The 17,443-nt window shown below is 39.0% G+C and overlaps 1 protein-coding gene across 3 annotated transcripts in view; it reads right to left on the bottom strand.

Annotated features, from left to right (window-relative positions):
* Window positions 1-10,196: 10,196 nt before the first annotated feature.
* Window positions 10,197-17,443, bottom strand: part of cdk13 (cyclin dependent kinase 13) — an 83,454-nt gene continuing 76,207 nt past the window's right edge. For 2 of the 3 annotated variants that reach the window (XM_080193626.1, XM_080193628.1), the window contains exon 14: window positions 10,197-13,580. In XM_080193626.1, coding sequence (XP_080049752.1) covers window positions 12,697-13,580 — 884 coding nt within the window. In that variant the 3' untranslated portion in view covers window positions 10,197-12,696. The remainder of the gene's footprint in view (window positions 13,581-17,443) is intronic. The other variant, XM_080193627.1, reaches the window with a different exon arrangement.

Here is a 17,443-nt window from a genome sequence, read left to right as displayed (position 1 = left end):
TAGAATTAGAAAATCCCTAAGTGCAGAAGAGGCCATTCGCCCCATCAAGTCTGCGTCGACTCTCTGACAGCGTATCTTACCCATGCCTCTCCCCCGTCCTATCCCCATAATCCCACACATTCATCATGGCTAATCCATCTAACCTACACGCCTTGGGACACTAAGGGACACACTATTGTAAGGTAGCAGATACATGAGGCAATTTGCACATAGCAATGCCTTTCAAACATTAATGAGATAATGAACAGATAATCTATGTATTGAGGCAGATATTATGATGTTGAGTGAGGGATAAATGTTGGTCATAGTTATACAGAAAGGGTATTCATCTATTCAATCTGCCTAATTGTCGATAGCTCATTGAGTTACTGGGGGAGAACTCAATCTGTCCCGTTCAAAACCCAGTATGAGTGACAGCTCTTTTTGGTTTCTCTTTTACTTCCTTTACTTTCATTGCTTCCTATTTCCCTAACAGCATTTGTTCAAATAGCTACGAAAACAGGTTTTTAAACTACAAACTATCTCCCACTGCTACTTATTCCATGTAGATTCCACCTAAAACTCTATTCTTTATATTTTGCATCCAGCAATAATTACACATATCTCCGAGACATTAAATTGCTGTTCTCGCCCCACCCTGAGACCCACACACAGTGCCAGATGCTGCCATCTGCAAACCCTCACCCTCTCCAGCAGCACCAACTCGATCTCAGAGCTATCCTCCTCCATAATTTAATTTCATCCTTTGTCTCATCCAGCGTCTTGTCAAAAAGCTTTTTCACTTCCTTTCAGCCATTAAGGATTGCGAGCTTCAACAACCTATGGTTATTAACAACCCTCCAGATCTATCTTACTCTTCATTTCCTCTGACCCCATCCATTCTAATCTTGCTTCTTGCTGTGACTCACATTACCCTCTCCCTTCTCTGGCCCTGAATGATCCATCATTAACAAAGGGTTGAACTTTATCTCTTTATTCTTCTACCTCATTCTGAACTCTGGTTGAGCCTGAGAGAACAGAGTGCAGCAAGTTGAGAGGGAGACACGTTAGAGTGAATGAAGAGAACAGAAAAATTGACCAGGCCCAATGTCAGTCAGCAGTTTTTAGTGAACAGATCAAGCGAGGGGTAAAGGATCATAAGGAGGAGTGCAGGTGAGGGAGAATCCTGGAGGTGGGTAAAAGGGGCCATTTATGTGGGGGGAGAACTCCTGGACAAAGAAATGGGTGCACAGGGAATGGCAACAGAAGAACTCAGCATCACATCAAGCTCAAAATTCACTGAAGAATATGATTGAAATGGAGAGACACTGTATAATGCTGCGACACAGAATAATCTCAGTGTCCTAGAATCACAAAAAGACAGCATGCAGGTCCAGCAATTAAAAACGAAAATTTTTAATAAAAGTGCAAATGAAGGAAATGAAATGTTGATATTTATTAAAAGGGGATGGAATATAAAAATAGAATGTATTTTTCCTACAGCTATATAGAATCATAGAACCCTACAGTGCAGAAAGAGGCCCTTTGGCCCATCGAGTCTGCACCGAACCCAATCCCACCCAGGTCCTACCCCCATATCCCAACATGTTATACCCACTAATCCCTCCAACCTACACATCCCTGGACACTGAGGGGCAATTTCTTAGCATGGCCAATCAACCTAACCTACACATCTTTGGACTGTGGGAGGAAACCGGAGTACCTGGAGGAAACCCATGCAGACACGAGGAGAATGTGCAAACTCCACACAGACAATGACCCGAGCCAGGAATCGAACCCAGGACCCTGGAGTTGTGAAGCAGCAGTACTAACCATTGTGCTACCATGCATTGGTGAGGCCACATCTAAAGAATTGCATACAGTTCTGGTCTCTTGTTTTAAACAGAGATCTACTTGCATTGAATAACGTCCCTGCCTCTGAACCAGAAGCTCCAGGTTCAAGTCCCACTCCTAGGGCTTGATGTCTAAGGCTGGTGGGTTCATAATGTGGCCAAACAGGGTGACTATCAATTTGCAAATCTTTCCAATGGAAGGCAGTGAGAGTGGGAGAGATTCCTGATCGGCTGTGAAATGACAAGAAAGTAGGAGCCTCTCCCAGCACCATTCATAGCTCCAGACTACACATGCATGTGAAGTGCATGATGCTACAACAACTTAGACTCCCTGAGTGACTTATAACACATCGTAGTCATGATGTGGATATGCCAGCGTTGGACTGGGGTGAACACAGTAAAAAGTCTGACAACACCAGGTTTAAGTCCAACCGATATATTTGATCGTAAACTCACTAGCTTTCGAGGTTTCCCTCAGAGGGAAACCTCGAAAGCTAGTGAGTTTACGATCAAATAAATCAGTTGGACTTAAACCTGGTGTTGTCAGACCTTATACTGTTATAACACATCACCATACTTACATTGGAAGGCCTTCAGCAAAGCTCACCAACACCTCTGCTTTCTCAGGAGGCTGAGGAAATTTGGCATGCCTGCTACGACAACAATGCACCATAGAAAGCATTATTTCTGATTGTATCAGAGCTCGGAATAGATCCTGCTCTGCCCAAGACTGCAAGGAACTACAAAGGGTCATGAACAAGCCTAGTCCATCACGTAAGCCAATCTCCCATCCATTGACACTGTCTATACTTCCAGCTGCCTTGTGTTGGGAAAAAGATACAAAAGTCTGAGGTCACGCTACAACTGATTCAAGAACAGCTTTTTCCCTGCGGCCATCAGATTTTGGAATGGAGTTACCTCCCATTCAGTTGATCTTTCTCTGCACTTCTTATAACTGTAACACTATTTCTCCTTCTTTATGTATGGTATGCTTTGTCTGTATTGCACACAAGAAACAATACTTCTCACTGTATTCTGTGACTGTAATAAATCAATTCAAATCAAATACTATCACATGTATGTCAGATCCCTGAGCATTTGTTGGTGCTATCTCCATGGAAAGCAGAATCTCATGTGGTAGGTCATGTGTGTTTGTTAACTTCTATTGGATTCTTCTGTCCACAAATCGGAACAGAAATCTGTCTCGTAATGCACGGTCTAAGAATGTAGTAAAGTTGCAATGTTGTCATAAGTTATTCAGAGACACAATCTACCCAATAGCTGTTTTCACCTTTCTAATTCTGGTTCCAAACCTTTAGCTCTCTGCTGTCTTCAGTGACTTAGGGTTGAAGGCTCTTTCAACATGGTGATGATTGTTTTCAATGGCACATCTTTTGCCTTGTTAGAAGCAAGAATATTACTGTAACATACATCTCCGGGCAAATGTGTGTTTGCAAAATTGCTTTTTTGACCTCTTCACTTTCAGCCTCAAGTTCCAAAGTTATTCGTACTGAAAAATACATGGTGGCCTGGCACATCAAAAGGTTACCCGAGAAAGAAACATTAAGCAGGCACTGACTTTAGCGCAGACAGCTCCTTGAGATTAAAACATGCAGTGCAGGCAGTTATTTAAAGTTAAACATGCAGGAAACAAATACTACAGGAAGCCAGTAAGAGCTTGAGGCACTTTAAAGATAAAGATAGATTCAGGATAATAAGGTCTGATAAAGAGATTAGCCATAAATGGGAACAGGAATACATAAATGCAGGAAAACCAATTAATGTATGTATAGACCGAGACAAAGTCATTGATACTCACTGATAGAGGAAATGTATCCGTTCTATTGAAACAATGTGATGTTAAATGCCAATGTCTGTATTTGTCTGGCTGTAATGATGTGTTGAACTATCGGTCCTACTCAACTATAACGACATGTTAAATGGCTAATGTCCGGACTATCCATTGTCTGAGAAGTATAAAAATGAACCACTCATTATTGAGAAGGTAGCTGCCAAGTACTGCGGAGTACCAGTGCTTTCTCTTTGAAGTTTTGTGTCTGAAATAAAGCTGTATTATTGACCCTCCAGTCTGACTCCGGTGGTAATTTTCCCACAATAACTATTCCAAGAGTGACCTTACCAATGTCTTGTACAACTTCAACAAGATGTCCCAACTCCTGTATTCAATATTCTGACCAATGAAACCAAGAATGCTGAATGCCTTCTTCGTCACTCTGTCCATCTGTGACTCCACTTTCAAGGAGCTATGAACATATACCCCTATCTTGATGTGCTTCTTTCTCTACAATATGTATACTCCTCAAGACATCACTATTTATTTCCCCAAGTTCCCTAACAGCCATACTTTTCTCAACAGTAAATACTGATGAGAAATATTCATTCAAGATCTCACCCATCTCTTGTCGATCTGCACATAGATGACCTTGTTGATCCTTAAGTGCTTTACTCTCTCTCTTGTTACTCTTTTGCCCTTTATGTATTCGTAGAGGCTCTTTGGATTCTCCTTTGGCTTATCTGCCAAAACAATCTCATGCCCCCTTTTTGCCCTCCTAATTTCTCTAACTCTACACCTACACCCCCTATACTCTTCAAGGGATTCACTTGATCCCAGCTGCCTATGCATGTCATGTGCCTCCTTCTCCTTCTTGACCAGGGCCTCAATATCCTGTATCACCCATGGTTCCCTACTTTTGCCAGCCTTGCCCTTCACTCTAAGAGGAATGTGTTTACCCTGAACATTGGTTAACACACTTTTGAAAGCCTACCACTTACCAGACTTTGCCTTCCCACAGACTCCCCCAATTAACTTTTGAAAGTTCCTGCCTGATACCATCAAAATTGGCCTTGCTCCAATTTAGAATTTTAAATTTTGGCCAGACTTAGCATGGCTATCTGAAAACTAATAAAATTATGGTCACTGGTCCCAAAGTGATCCCTCACTTGCCCTTCCTTATTTCCCAAGAGGAGGTCAAGTTTTGTCCCCTCTCTAGTCAGGCCATCCACATACTGAAAGAGAAATGATCCAAAAATCTAAATCCCTGCCCTTTGCACCAGCTCTCAGGCCAAGCATTCATCTGCCTTATCTTCCTATTCCTACTCTCATTAGCACGTGGCACAGATAGTAGTCCAAAAGTTCTCCAGTCACTGATTGTTTCTCTTTTTCAGATTTTTAATTCCAGCTGCCTTTCTGTTTAACCCCAGCATTCTGACTTGGTGTGGCCCAGTTTATTATAATGAAAACATCTAACTTTTCATTTATCTCTTATTCCCTCAGCACTATCTTTTTTATCCTGAGGTGAAATCACCTTGGAATTTTCAACCACTCCCTCTCATGCTCGACTCTTCTTTCTCACACCTACCCACTTTCTATTTGTCTTAGACTCAAACAAATGTTGAAAGAAAGGCTTTGATCTCTAAACTAACAATTACCAGCAAGCTCTGCTGTGTGCCTTGCAGTTTTCACACTTTCTTCCTCCATTAGTCCTTAACATTGCAGGCAATGAGTCTAAATTCTCCCAACAGAATTATTTCTCTAAGGGCTCCATTGATTTCTTCTATTCTTAATGCCTAGCAAAATTACTTTATTTAACCCTTTCAAATTCAATACGAGTCTGTCCGGATTGTTTGCTTACATTTCAAACCTTTTGTCTGTAAGCCTCTGGTATCAGTTCATTAGCATTCAGCATAGCTTTCTTCACTGTCTCACATACCCCAGACCTTTCCCCTGAGAAAGGCAAGTAGACTTCACCAGCCCTACCCACAAATTAATCAGCTGGGGGATTGAGTTGAAAAATTGGCAAGTCACATTGCAGTTTTATAGAACCTTAGTTCGGCCGTACTTGGAATATAGTGTTCAATTCTGATTGTTGCACTATCAGAAGGATGTGGAGGCTTTGGAGAGGGTACAGAAAAGATTTACCAGGATGTTGCCTGGTATGGAGGGTGTTAGCTATGAGGAGAACTTGGAGAAATTTGGTTTGTTCTCACTGGAATGACGGAGATTGAGGGGCGATTTGATAGAAGTCTACAAGATTATGAGAGGCATGGACAGAGTGGATAGTCAGAAGCTTTTTCCCCAGGCTGGAAGAACCAATTACTACCGGGTATAAGTGTAAGCTGTGAAAGGCAAGGTTTAAAGGAGATGTACAAGGCAAGTTTTTTTGCACAGAGGGTGGTGGGTGCCCAGAACTCGCTGCCAGGAGAAGTAGTGAAAGCAGTAACAATAGCGACTTTTAAGGGGCATCTGAACAAATACATGAATAGGATGGGAATAGAGATATCTGGTCCCCGGAAGGTTAGGGGGTTTTAGTTCAAGTTGGGCAGCATGGTCAGTGCAGACTTTGAGGGCTGAAGGGTCTGTTTCTGTGCTGTAGTTTTCTTTGTTCTTAAATTCAGTCTGTAAGAGCAGCGTCCAAATATCTTGTGTCATTTCATCTGTGTAGCCAATTTATCAAAGGCATTTAAAAACTGCCTCGGCATCCCTTTCATCAAATTTGGGAAGTGCCTGTACAAATCTAAACATCTCCCCACTAGGTTCATGTCTAGAATGACTTTCTTCCTCATCCTGCTCTGTTGTTTCTGTTGCAATTTGCTGCATCTTAGTTTGATCTTCTCTCTTGTTATCTTTTCCTCTTTCTGCCTTTGCTAACTTCTGCATTTCCAATTCCTTTTGAAAAGCTTTCTCACATTTCTAATTTCTGCATTTCTATTTCTCTTTGTAATTGAATTTTTGTGAATTCAATTTCCCCCACTTCTTGAAATAGTGGATCTATCTGCCACCGCTTGTATATTTATATGCATTGCTATGCTTTCCATTACCTCCGCTTTCTTGGTCCCTGTAGATAATCCTAATTCCAATTTATCTGCCAATTCCATCAATTTAGCTTAATGTACACTTTTCAAATTTGATAAGTTTACATTGTCTACTTTCAAATAAGCCTGGGATAGAACGTGTGCCATCTCTGAAGTCTCCTTATTTTCAGTAACACCTTCTCACTTAATTCCGCTTGTTCCTCACTGCTGTTACATTAAAAAAGCCACAAATCCTCTATACCCAAAGCAATCGTGCCTTTTAAAATCCCTGCCAAGAACCCCCGAATATTTTAAAGAAATCTGTTGGTGTTCCCTGTGAAAGCCTCTCTCAAAATCCCAAAGGATAACCTGAAACACTGGTTCTTAGTAGTGTATATTTCTTTGGAATAATGTGAGGTGCCATGTACAATCCAGTGAGGAACCAATCCAGTTGTTGTGCAAACAATTAATAAAAAATATTTATTAAAGTAAAAAGGAAAAACACACAGGACTAATATACACTACAACATTAAGTATATTAATAACTAAACACACCATTTTATCTGAAAATACGTGATTCCCTAAATATATCCAAGTTGCCTGAATTCCCTGAGACACCCTTTTAACCAAACAACATCCAATTTAGTAACTAAATGTCAAATCCAGCTAATGGTTACTACACAATACAGCTTAGATGACCAAGTCTGGGAAAAATTATTTCCCTTGTTCAGCCAAGCACAAAACTGCTTCTTTCAGAAAATATCTGCAATCTGCCATGTGTCTAAATGTTAGATGGAACAGGCCTCTGTCTGACTGTGGGTGCCAAATCATACTGCTCAGTTTCTTTGATATTCCACCTGTGAATTGGGCTGTCTACAGCTCTCAAATCCTTTGCCTTTAGAAGTTATCATTTGCATAGATTCACTGATTTCCGATAAAGTTTTATGGATTTGGAAATTCACGCCTCAATTTCTTTACATACCTGCTAATCTTGTTGCTGGGCAAATCACATTTTATTCCTCTGGACGCCGACTAATCTTGTCTTTTTTTATTTTCATCTGAAGTTCAACTGTTAACCTCTGTGTCAAGGGATGATGGTTAGGTTCTCTCTTGTTGGAGGTGGCCATTGCCGCCTTTGTAATACTTATCAGCTTAAGCTTCAGTGTTGTCTGGGTCATGCTGCATATTTAACATCGTATTTCCACTCTATTTCCATCATGCCACCACCATCTTTCTGTGAAAATCAAAACAAAGTATTTACTTTTAATTGGCTCTATTTCCTTACTTTTATTCTAGATCTTGATCTATCTGTAATATAACTTTGTGTTTTCCTTGATTTTATGCCCACTCATGCTTTCTGCAGTATTTGGCATGTAGCATTAGCTTCTTATTGAATGACGGAGTAGGTTCAATGGGCTGAATGGCCTACTTCTGCTCATAAGTCTTATGGTCTCCTCTTTTCTGTCTTAATCTAAAGGCAAAGGATTTGAGAGATGTATACAATCCAATTCACAAGCTAGAATATTAAAGAAACTGAACAATATGACTGTTAACACCAAATTCCCTTGTTAATGTCACTCCTTGAACTTTCCATATTCTTCTAGCCTGAAATAGACATCTAGAGGAATAATATGTGATTTGCCCTGTAACAAGATTAGCAGGCATCTAGAGAAATTGAGGTGTGAATTTACACATTTGTAAAACTTTATGGGAGATCAGTGAATCTATACAAATGATAACTTCTAAAGGCAAAGGATTTGAGAGATGTAGACAGCCCAATTCACAGGTGGAATATCAAAGAAACTGAGCAATATGACTTAGCACCTTTGTTAATGTCACCCCTGCACTTTACATACTCCTCTTTGCTTTCTACAGTATTTGGCACCTAGCATTAGTTTCTCTTTGAATTGTGGAGTAGGTTCAATGGGCTTAATGGCCTATTTCTGCTCCTAAGTCTTATGGCCTCCCCTTTTCTGCCTTATTTTACAACTCTTGGTCAACTTTTATCCTTTTCCATAACTATGCGAAATCAAAATGAATTATGATCACCATCACCAAAATGTTTCCTATTGATACCCCTTTCACCTGTCCAGTTTCATACCCTGGCTAAAATCATTTTCCTGAATGCATTTAGAGAACTCTGCTTCCACTTATACCTTTCACACTATCCCAATTAATACAAAGTTTAAATCTCCCTAGTTATTGCTTTACTGGTTCTGCATTTTGCCTCCATATCTGTTCTTCTATCTCCCTCCGATTATAATGTGTACCCTGCAATGTGATTGCCCCTTTGTTTTCTTCCAGTTCAACTCACATGACCTCATTTGATGGTCCTTCTAGCATATTGTTCCTTCTCCCAGCTGTGATTGTTTCTTCCACCAATACTGCAACCCTTTTCCATTTTAAATGCTACCTTGCCATTTTCAAAAGCATGATGCCCAATTATAGAAAGCTGGGTTAAAGTATATTGTTGCTAAGAGAGTTGTTGCCCAATCTTTTCATCTTGCATTCATCAGGGCAAACACAATGATGCCAAATTTCAAATGATCACAATAATCTGTACTACAGGAGAAGAGGCTGCTGGTTGGCAAATCAACCCTGCTTGGTTAAGACAATGATAGGGATAAGTCAATGGGTGTCTAAAGGCTCTCCAAACCCCAAGTTAGTTCAAAGACACAAGGATGACTATATTCCTTGTTTTCAGAGGATGAGCAGCCAATTTAAGATGAACAGTTGAACTTGTAATGTGGCTCATTTACACTTGTTATAAGTGACATAGAATACATCCCCGTGGAAGAATGTAACGCACAAAGGGAATATGTTCAAGCCTGGTGTCTTTTTTGAATTACCCCAGAGCCTGGAGCACTTAGTTCCCTGTTGGTTTCTCATGGCAAAGCCTCAGCTAGTCAGACTTGCCAAGAGTACTCTTTTCTCCTTTCATACAAGGTGTGATAGTTTGAAGTGTGGCATCATAGCATTTATCCTGATGAATGCAGGATGGAAACAATTTGGCACAATGTCCCTTTTCAGTAATATTTGAGTTTTGAATTGCCAAGAGACTACAAATATATATATGGAATTTAAATGTCTTTTTTTCGGCTTGATATTGAGGGGCGTGGAAACATGAAAAGCAGATGTAATAAAGGTCAGCTTATTTATTCAAACTTACATGTATAAAGCTTATTGTGGAAAAAAAATGGCCACTTGTCAAGGTCCGATAACTGTTAGGGCCCTCAATCTTCGATTCTCTTATTAAATTGTTCCATAAATCTGCCTTCACTGCCCCTTTTCACAAAGCTTTCCAAACAGTCACTACACTCTGTGTCCCTAAACTGCCTGCACGTCATCTCTCAACTGCATTTGAGCTATTTTCTAATCATTTAATGATCTATAAATGTCATCAATACAACTTTTCCTGGGTGCATAAAAAATTGTTACAGCACAACTAGAGCAGATTGAAACTTTTGGTTGCAATTTGGCTCAATATTCAGCAGGTCCACATCCAAAGGATTCCAACATCCACAGGTATTGTAGACAAACAGAGGCTCTGCAGAAATTAATCTCCATCTTTATTTACAGATCCATACAAAATTACAATGCCAGAATTCAATCTTTTAACAAATTACGCGAAACTCTTTGAAAAGGCCATAGTATTCATAAAACATATTACAGTATAAATAGTTTTTTCTTTTTTGAATTCTTCTGAAGTGGAGATGAAATACGTCAACAGAAGACGTCCTGAAAATGTGAAAATAAAACAACTGATTTAGCTTGGGAGGGCAAACATTTTACACCTGGGTTTGCATTAAATTATGAATGTGTTCATTTATCCCCGAGTATATTACAATTTTGGAATGATGTCTAACCTGCACCTTCTATGCATGAATGAAAATTAACAAAACAATACAGGTCTCAATTTATACAAATGTAACAAGGTTTTCTGTACTGGACAGCGTTATTTCATCACAGTAAATATGGACGTCCTGTAATGTTTGGGCACCTGAGATCTTTTATTATACTGTAAGCATAAAAGTCAAGAGTGTGGGCACAGGAAATGGAGCAGTACAAAATAAACTTGAAATGTACATTTATTATTTCAATCAACAACGATTTCAACAGTACAGAAATTGTAACTGAATCATAACAGGATTATTGTGTCAGTGGGGAAAATAATGCTTCAAAAAACTAGAAAAGCTACAACTCAGCACACAGACCAATTTTCCCCCATTGAAGGGTAATATCCTTGTGAATTTAAACAATGCTTAATAGGGCTATAATTTTATACATCTATGCCATATCACTTCATGGTTGGAAATTTGCTGCAAATTGACTAAATTGGTAAGTCTGCTGCTGATATAGTTTGAAATCCTACAGCATAAATATTAATTTCAGCATTATTTTTCACTGGTGTATGCTTTGGCTGGGATTGAACCAATCTATGTTTGTAAAGGCAAGTATACCAGCAGGACACACAGCAGCTATTTCACTGTAATGATACATAGTGCTGATTGGGCAGCAGGACCGGGTGGTCAAATGAATCATGTTAAGCGGATTAATGAATCAGGACCAGGAGCATCTTGTCCTACAACAATCCTGTCTACAACTTTTAATTTCCATACAAATTAAAGGCAGGAATTCTTGACAGTTTAATATATTTGGGAATCTTCAATCTCATGATGTATTTTGGCTGCAATTTGTGTCAAGGTCTAAGGACAAAACAAAAATTCAGAAACAAAATGTTCATTATATATTGGCGTTTTAGAATTAAATTGGTTACATTTTTTGGTGGCTGAAACACAGTTAAGGAAAATATGCCCACTTCAAGTATAAACTGAAGTAATTAATATTTTCTTTGTTGCCTCTTGACGATTTTAGATTATTTCTAACAGATAATGAATACCTCTAAATAAATGAGGTGTCAGGATCACTTTAAAAAACAACCAGGGCACAACTAAAATGGGTTTATGATCTTAGTTAGTGATTGAATAACAAAGCCCTAATTTCTCAGAAGTATTCATCACATATAGTTTGAAGCAAAACTTCATGTAACTACCAATGCAAAGGACATGGCCATATTTTGTGATGTATGAATTACCTTGTACCACAAATTGTGCATAGATCTCCATCGAAGATGCCTTCTTTTCCAAAACTAGCTTGTGTTTATTAGACAGCATTATGTAATGCATGCCATTTTTCACAATGGGCAGAAGCAAACTGCCCAAATGAATGAATAGAAAGACCAACAGAAAATACTGATGCAACCAGTCATTTGCTGCTTTTTATTTTTGTATTTCTTTTGTTTTAGTAAGAATTGTCCGAAAAAAGTAGAACTACGAAACAAGGCAACAATTTCAGTTTGCAAAGCTTCTGGCGACTTTTTTTTTTAAAAAGGACCACATAACTGCTGTCCTTGTATAAATAGGGTAAACCAAATTGGTGTTTTAGCTCAGATACAATGTGAATTCATCACATTTGCTTCAATAACGCCAAGCTTAAGAACTGACAGTTACCTGCCAATGAGATTTTATTTATAAAAGCACACTACTCAAGAGCCTTGCAGAGTCTAGCAGCTCACAGATAGTAGATAGTTGGTCCAAACTCATAGAAGCAATTAATGTACAGAATTCTTGTCAACCTTATGATCACGGTCTTGCTAGGTTTTAGCCACAAGTACCTCAAAAGTCAGCCAGCCTAGAAACACCATTCTTTTCAAAACTGCTATAATACAAATGGGTATAACTGGTCAAAAGGGAAAAAGTGATGTACAATCATAAAAATAATCTTTTAAAAAACAGAATTGCAGAACAGAGGAGAAGAAAAATATTGCAGTTCATGAGAGAAGCCTAGTGTTTTCTTCATTACTTCTCCGCATGTACAAACTGGTTTTGCAATGGAATACTTCAAATTTGTCAAATCTAGTAACTTTTGTATTCAAATGTACATTTTATACTTTTTAAAAAAATCCCTGGTACAAACCACAGCTATGCAGAGGAGTTCCCAGCTGTTTATCAGTGTATCATTCATGTATACTATATAAAGTCTGGTTTGGAAATCAGTATGGTAAACCTCTGCCTCGTCCTCCTATTGTTGATGTGCTAATACGGCCACTGTAGGCATGAGAATAACCTGCTCCACGCCCAGGGGATCCCCAGTTCTGTCCGTGAAGAGGGCCACTGGTGGCTAGGTTCTCTTGTCTGTTGGCAACATAACCATAATTCTGCAGTTTTGTGGCAAGAGGCACATTTACACTGTTAGTACTTTCAGATATTGCTGCTGGATTACTTCCACTACTGCCCAACGGGGGCAGAGCACCACGGCTGTATTCAAATCGGTGGTCTTTATCTCCTGTAAACTGCATAGCACTGCTGCTGAGATAACTAATCCCTTCTCCGTAACCTGTGACTGAACTAGAAAAGGCCTCTGAGTAACCAGAATGCAAGTGTGCACTACTAGCATGAGATGATGGAGCACTGAATGCAGATGATACATTATCCAGAAGCGAGTGACTGGGGGCATCCGCACTACCCAGGAAGGTGCCCCTTCCCCCACTGCTGCCAAGTCTGCTGGTGTACCCATCACTATTGAAGTTATTAGACGAACAGGATGCCCCAAATCCATCCCCGTAATCTGCAGCAGTTCTAAGGTTACCACTTGATCGATAGTCAACAGCTGTCTGTCCCAGTTCCTGGGCTTGGTGTTGAGCTAATAGCTCTAAAAGGGCTGCCTTTACCCCTGCAGTCGGATCGCTTGTGGAGCTAGAAATGGCACTGTGCTGCTCCTCTGCCTGAAAGTTCCCATCTGCTGAAGCAGGAGGCGGCTCAGGTGGCTCCGGAGGTCTCTGGTCTGGAGGCAGGATTCGAGGGTGTTCGTGTATGGGTGATTGGTCCGGAATGCTAAGATCCGACTGTCTAGTAGAGTCATCGTTGAAATCTGAAACTACATACAGTAGAATTCTGACAATTACATAGCAAAGATATACGGAAAGGTTTAATTTAAATCTAGGAATTAAGCTGATAGATTCTGAATCATACGCAAGTGCTTTAACTTTACTTTAAAATTAATGATAAAACTGAATTGGTCAAAAGCTTAAAATTTGAATTCTGTGCTTTCTTTGATCTCAGAGAAAATTCCTAAGTGCAGTTATCCGAACTTTCTCTTACTGCTTTCCATCTCTGGCTCACAGCAAAAGTGGTTCCATAAACAGAAAGACTCACCAATGTATCACGTCTTTGCCCTTATAACTGGTGTTATCTTTTTCAGAATTTCACAAAATTATTACAGAAGAAGATGGCTGTTTCTAAAGTGATTTCTTGGCTTTTGTCCTCACCACTTCACTCACAGCATATTCAATGATCATGTTTGTATTCATGCTTTTAGTTTCAAATTTACCTTGTTACCTTTGTGGAGCTTTAAGAAAGGTTTTTTAAAAAAACATGATTTCTGCAGCTCTCACAGCTTCAGTAGTTTCTTAGCTCACAGCTTCAGTGCTGACATTGCTGGCGGGCTGATTATGATGAGCCCTTTTATTGCTACTTAAATGGCTTAAATGGGGTTGTTTGTGTTTACTGTGGGATTAGTTTTACAATCCAGAATTGTTGGATGGTCATGTGTTTTTTTGACAGTTTTGTTTTCATTTTCAGTTTTGGAGTTGCAGGTCTGAGTTTTAGTTTTAGAAGGGACAGCCAGCTAAAAATAAGTGTTTTCCCCCTTCCCCAGTTTTTTTCCCTTTGGAATTCTGTTGTTTTCCTGAAGGGTGAAAATCTGCTATCGTTCGGGGCGGAATCAAAATGTCTCTGGTGTTTTGGGAAGCTGTCTTGTTCTCATACTCCAGCTAAAATACATTTTTATTGGCCTGGACTGCATAAATTTTGCCAGTCATATCACACGTCAAACCATAAGGAAAACTCAAGCAGTGATAAAACCAGCACCCTTACAGCATTTGAAGAACCATTAACTAGGGTCTTAATTGATTTCCTGGGACCCTGCCTAAAACAAAAAGTGGGAATCAATATCTACTGACTATTATGGGTGAGTCTATTAAGTTTCTAGAAGTAATTCCATTACATCATAATGATTGTGAAAAGGCTAAAAGGATTGTAGCGGAGTTTACTTCATTTTTTAAAAACTAGATATGAACTACCCACAGAAATACAATCAGATTTAGGATCAAATTAGGGATGCGCCTAATGAGTCAACCAAATTCAGTCAATTTAAATTGGTTTTTGATCATGAGGTAAGAGGGCCACTGAAATTAAGGAGAAATTGGTGAGTGAGCAATCTGAGACTACACTATTGGACTATGTGTCAAATTTTAGAGAAAGATTTAGAGCAGGTGAATTGGCTAGATAACATTTAAAAGTAGTATAGCATGTGATGAAACAGGAAGCAGATAAGAAATCAAAATTTGTAGTTTTGCTAATGGGGGATACAGTCTTATTGCTACCAGTGGTATGTGAACCTTTAAAAGCATGATTTAATGGGCCTGATCAAATTGAAAGGAAATTGAGTGAGGCGAGTTATTTGATAAGAACACCAGATAGAAGAAAAACCCAGAGTGCGTCATGTGAATGTGCTTTAAAGGAATTTTGAGTGGAAGGAGAGCAGGAGGAGGAGATTTTAGTGGTTATAATCCAGATGATTCTGAATTTTACATTCCTCAAATTAAATTGGATAACGAGGATGTTATTAAAAATTGGGATAAATTACTGAGTTACTTTCCAGAGGAAAATTGAACTGACCTGAAAGTGTTAATAATATCACACGGATTAGTATGTGGGAATACACTGGGAGTAAGACAGTTGTAGAAAATGCTATTCCAAATAAGCACCTTCCTTGCAAACGTGACCATTTCAAATTGGCACAGGTTCAGATGGAAAAGCTGATGCTTACTTGATCTGAGATCAGCAGCCAAAAGTCTTGGTCGATCACATATAACTGGTAGAGGTGATGAAGGGGAACAACTTAATGGACAATGATGTGAACAAAGACAGTGAGAAGATGTGGAGAACGATACAAGTTGACTGTTTTGAAACATGTTCCTGAGTTGTTCAAATTGCCTGAACATAAATTGCAGGACTGTCAAAGACAGCACATCATCTAGGCAAAAAAAATTGTGGATACATCAGCAGTCACGTGTGATCTCAAAAAGGAGATTGAGGAGCAATGTATTGCACAAATGGGGATCAAAGGACAACAATGTGAAATCAGACCGTTTGCTAAAATTGTACTGCCATCTAAAGGGAATGGCTGGCATAATGATTCTGCATGGTGTGCAGCGATGTGGATGTCCAGTGAAACAGCACTGTATACTGATAGTGTTCGAGTGAAGTAAGGTGGTATTCACAGCAGCGTAACTGTCACATTAAATTTTGGAACCTTGGTCGAAATAGATTCTGACACCAAGAAAAACAATCTGCTGTGTCTCGTTACAAATAGATTGTGCAGAAAGTAATAGTACAAACCCAGAGCAAACAAAGGAGTCAAATTGTTGACAGAGGAGGAGTTAAGGCCAATGAACAAGGCAACAGAGATAAAAATGACCTTTCTGAATGGCCCTGACTACATACGTATAATGTGTTATTCTACACATATTTTTAGTTATCTGGGGGCATTATCAAAGCTAATTTATCATCGCAACAACAAACTGAGTTTGAAGTTGGAATCAACGCAGCATTAAAGAAAGGGGGATAATTTTGAGGAGGAAGCAGTTTGTCGTGAATGTGATAAAAAAAGAGTGTTTGATGGTGGAATGGACTGTATTACTGTTATGTTTGCATGTTTTGATTTTATAAAATGCATATATATTTATTGTAGAGTACTAGTACTGTGAAACTGTTTGAAAAATGAAACCATCCTTGAAGTTTAATAGCTCATTTTTTCTTAAGGGAGGAGGTGTGACATTTGTGGAACTTTAAGAAAGGTTTTCTTAAAAAAAAAATGATCTCTGCAGCTTCCACTGCTTCAATGGTTTCTTAGCTCACTGCTTCAGTGACGTCATTGTTGCCAGGCTGACTATAATGAGTCCTTTTATTACCATTTAAGTGCCTTAAATGGTGCTGTTTGTGTTTCCTGTGGGATTAGTTTTACGATCCTACATTGTTAGGATACTTGTAGTTTTGGACAGTTTTTTTAATTTTCAGTTTGGAGCTGCAGGTTTGAGTTTTAGTTTTAGAAGGAACAGAAAGCTAGCAAGAAGTGTTTTCCCTCTCCCAGTTTTTGTTTTCTTTGGAAACTCTGTTGTTTTCCTGAAGGGTGAAATCCACTGTTGTGGGGGGCTGGACTAGAGCGTCTCTGATGTTTTGGGAAGCTGTGTTGTCTTCAAACTGTTCGGACTGAATCCAGAGAACCGCAGACTTTAACCAAAGGACTTGATTTCCTTTATCACGTGAGCAGTAGATTTTGCTGTATTGAACCTATTTAAAGGGTTTTGGCTTGATCGGAACACATTAGATATCTTTGTTAAGGAATATACATAAATGGTTGTTTTGTTTCTTGTTTGTAATTGATAGAAGTTCTTGCTAATTTTCTTACTATACATGTTAACTATATTCTTAAATAAACTTTGTTTGATAAAAGTTCCCTAGTGGGTCTTTTGAATCACACCTTAAGTGGAACATATATACTTATCCTAGCCAACTTCAAGATGCAAAATTTATGATTCAGGTAGACGTTATAAAACAGTTGGAGTTTCTAACCTGAACTATAACAACCTCTTATTAGTTTGAACTAGTACCAGCTTGGCCTACCAGGATTTCAGTTTGTGGTAAATTTTCTGATCTATTTTTTCTAAAATTTATCAT

Source organism: Carcharhinus amblyrhynchos, chromosome 8, assembly GCF_965287045.1.
Source record: "Carcharhinus amblyrhynchos chromosome 8, sCarAmb.v2.hapA, whole genome shotgun sequence".
NCBI lineage: Eukaryota > Metazoa > Chordata > Chondrichthyes > Carcharhiniformes > Carcharhinidae > Carcharhinus > Carcharhinus amblyrhynchos.
This window is presented reverse-complemented; position numbering and strand designations above follow the sequence as displayed.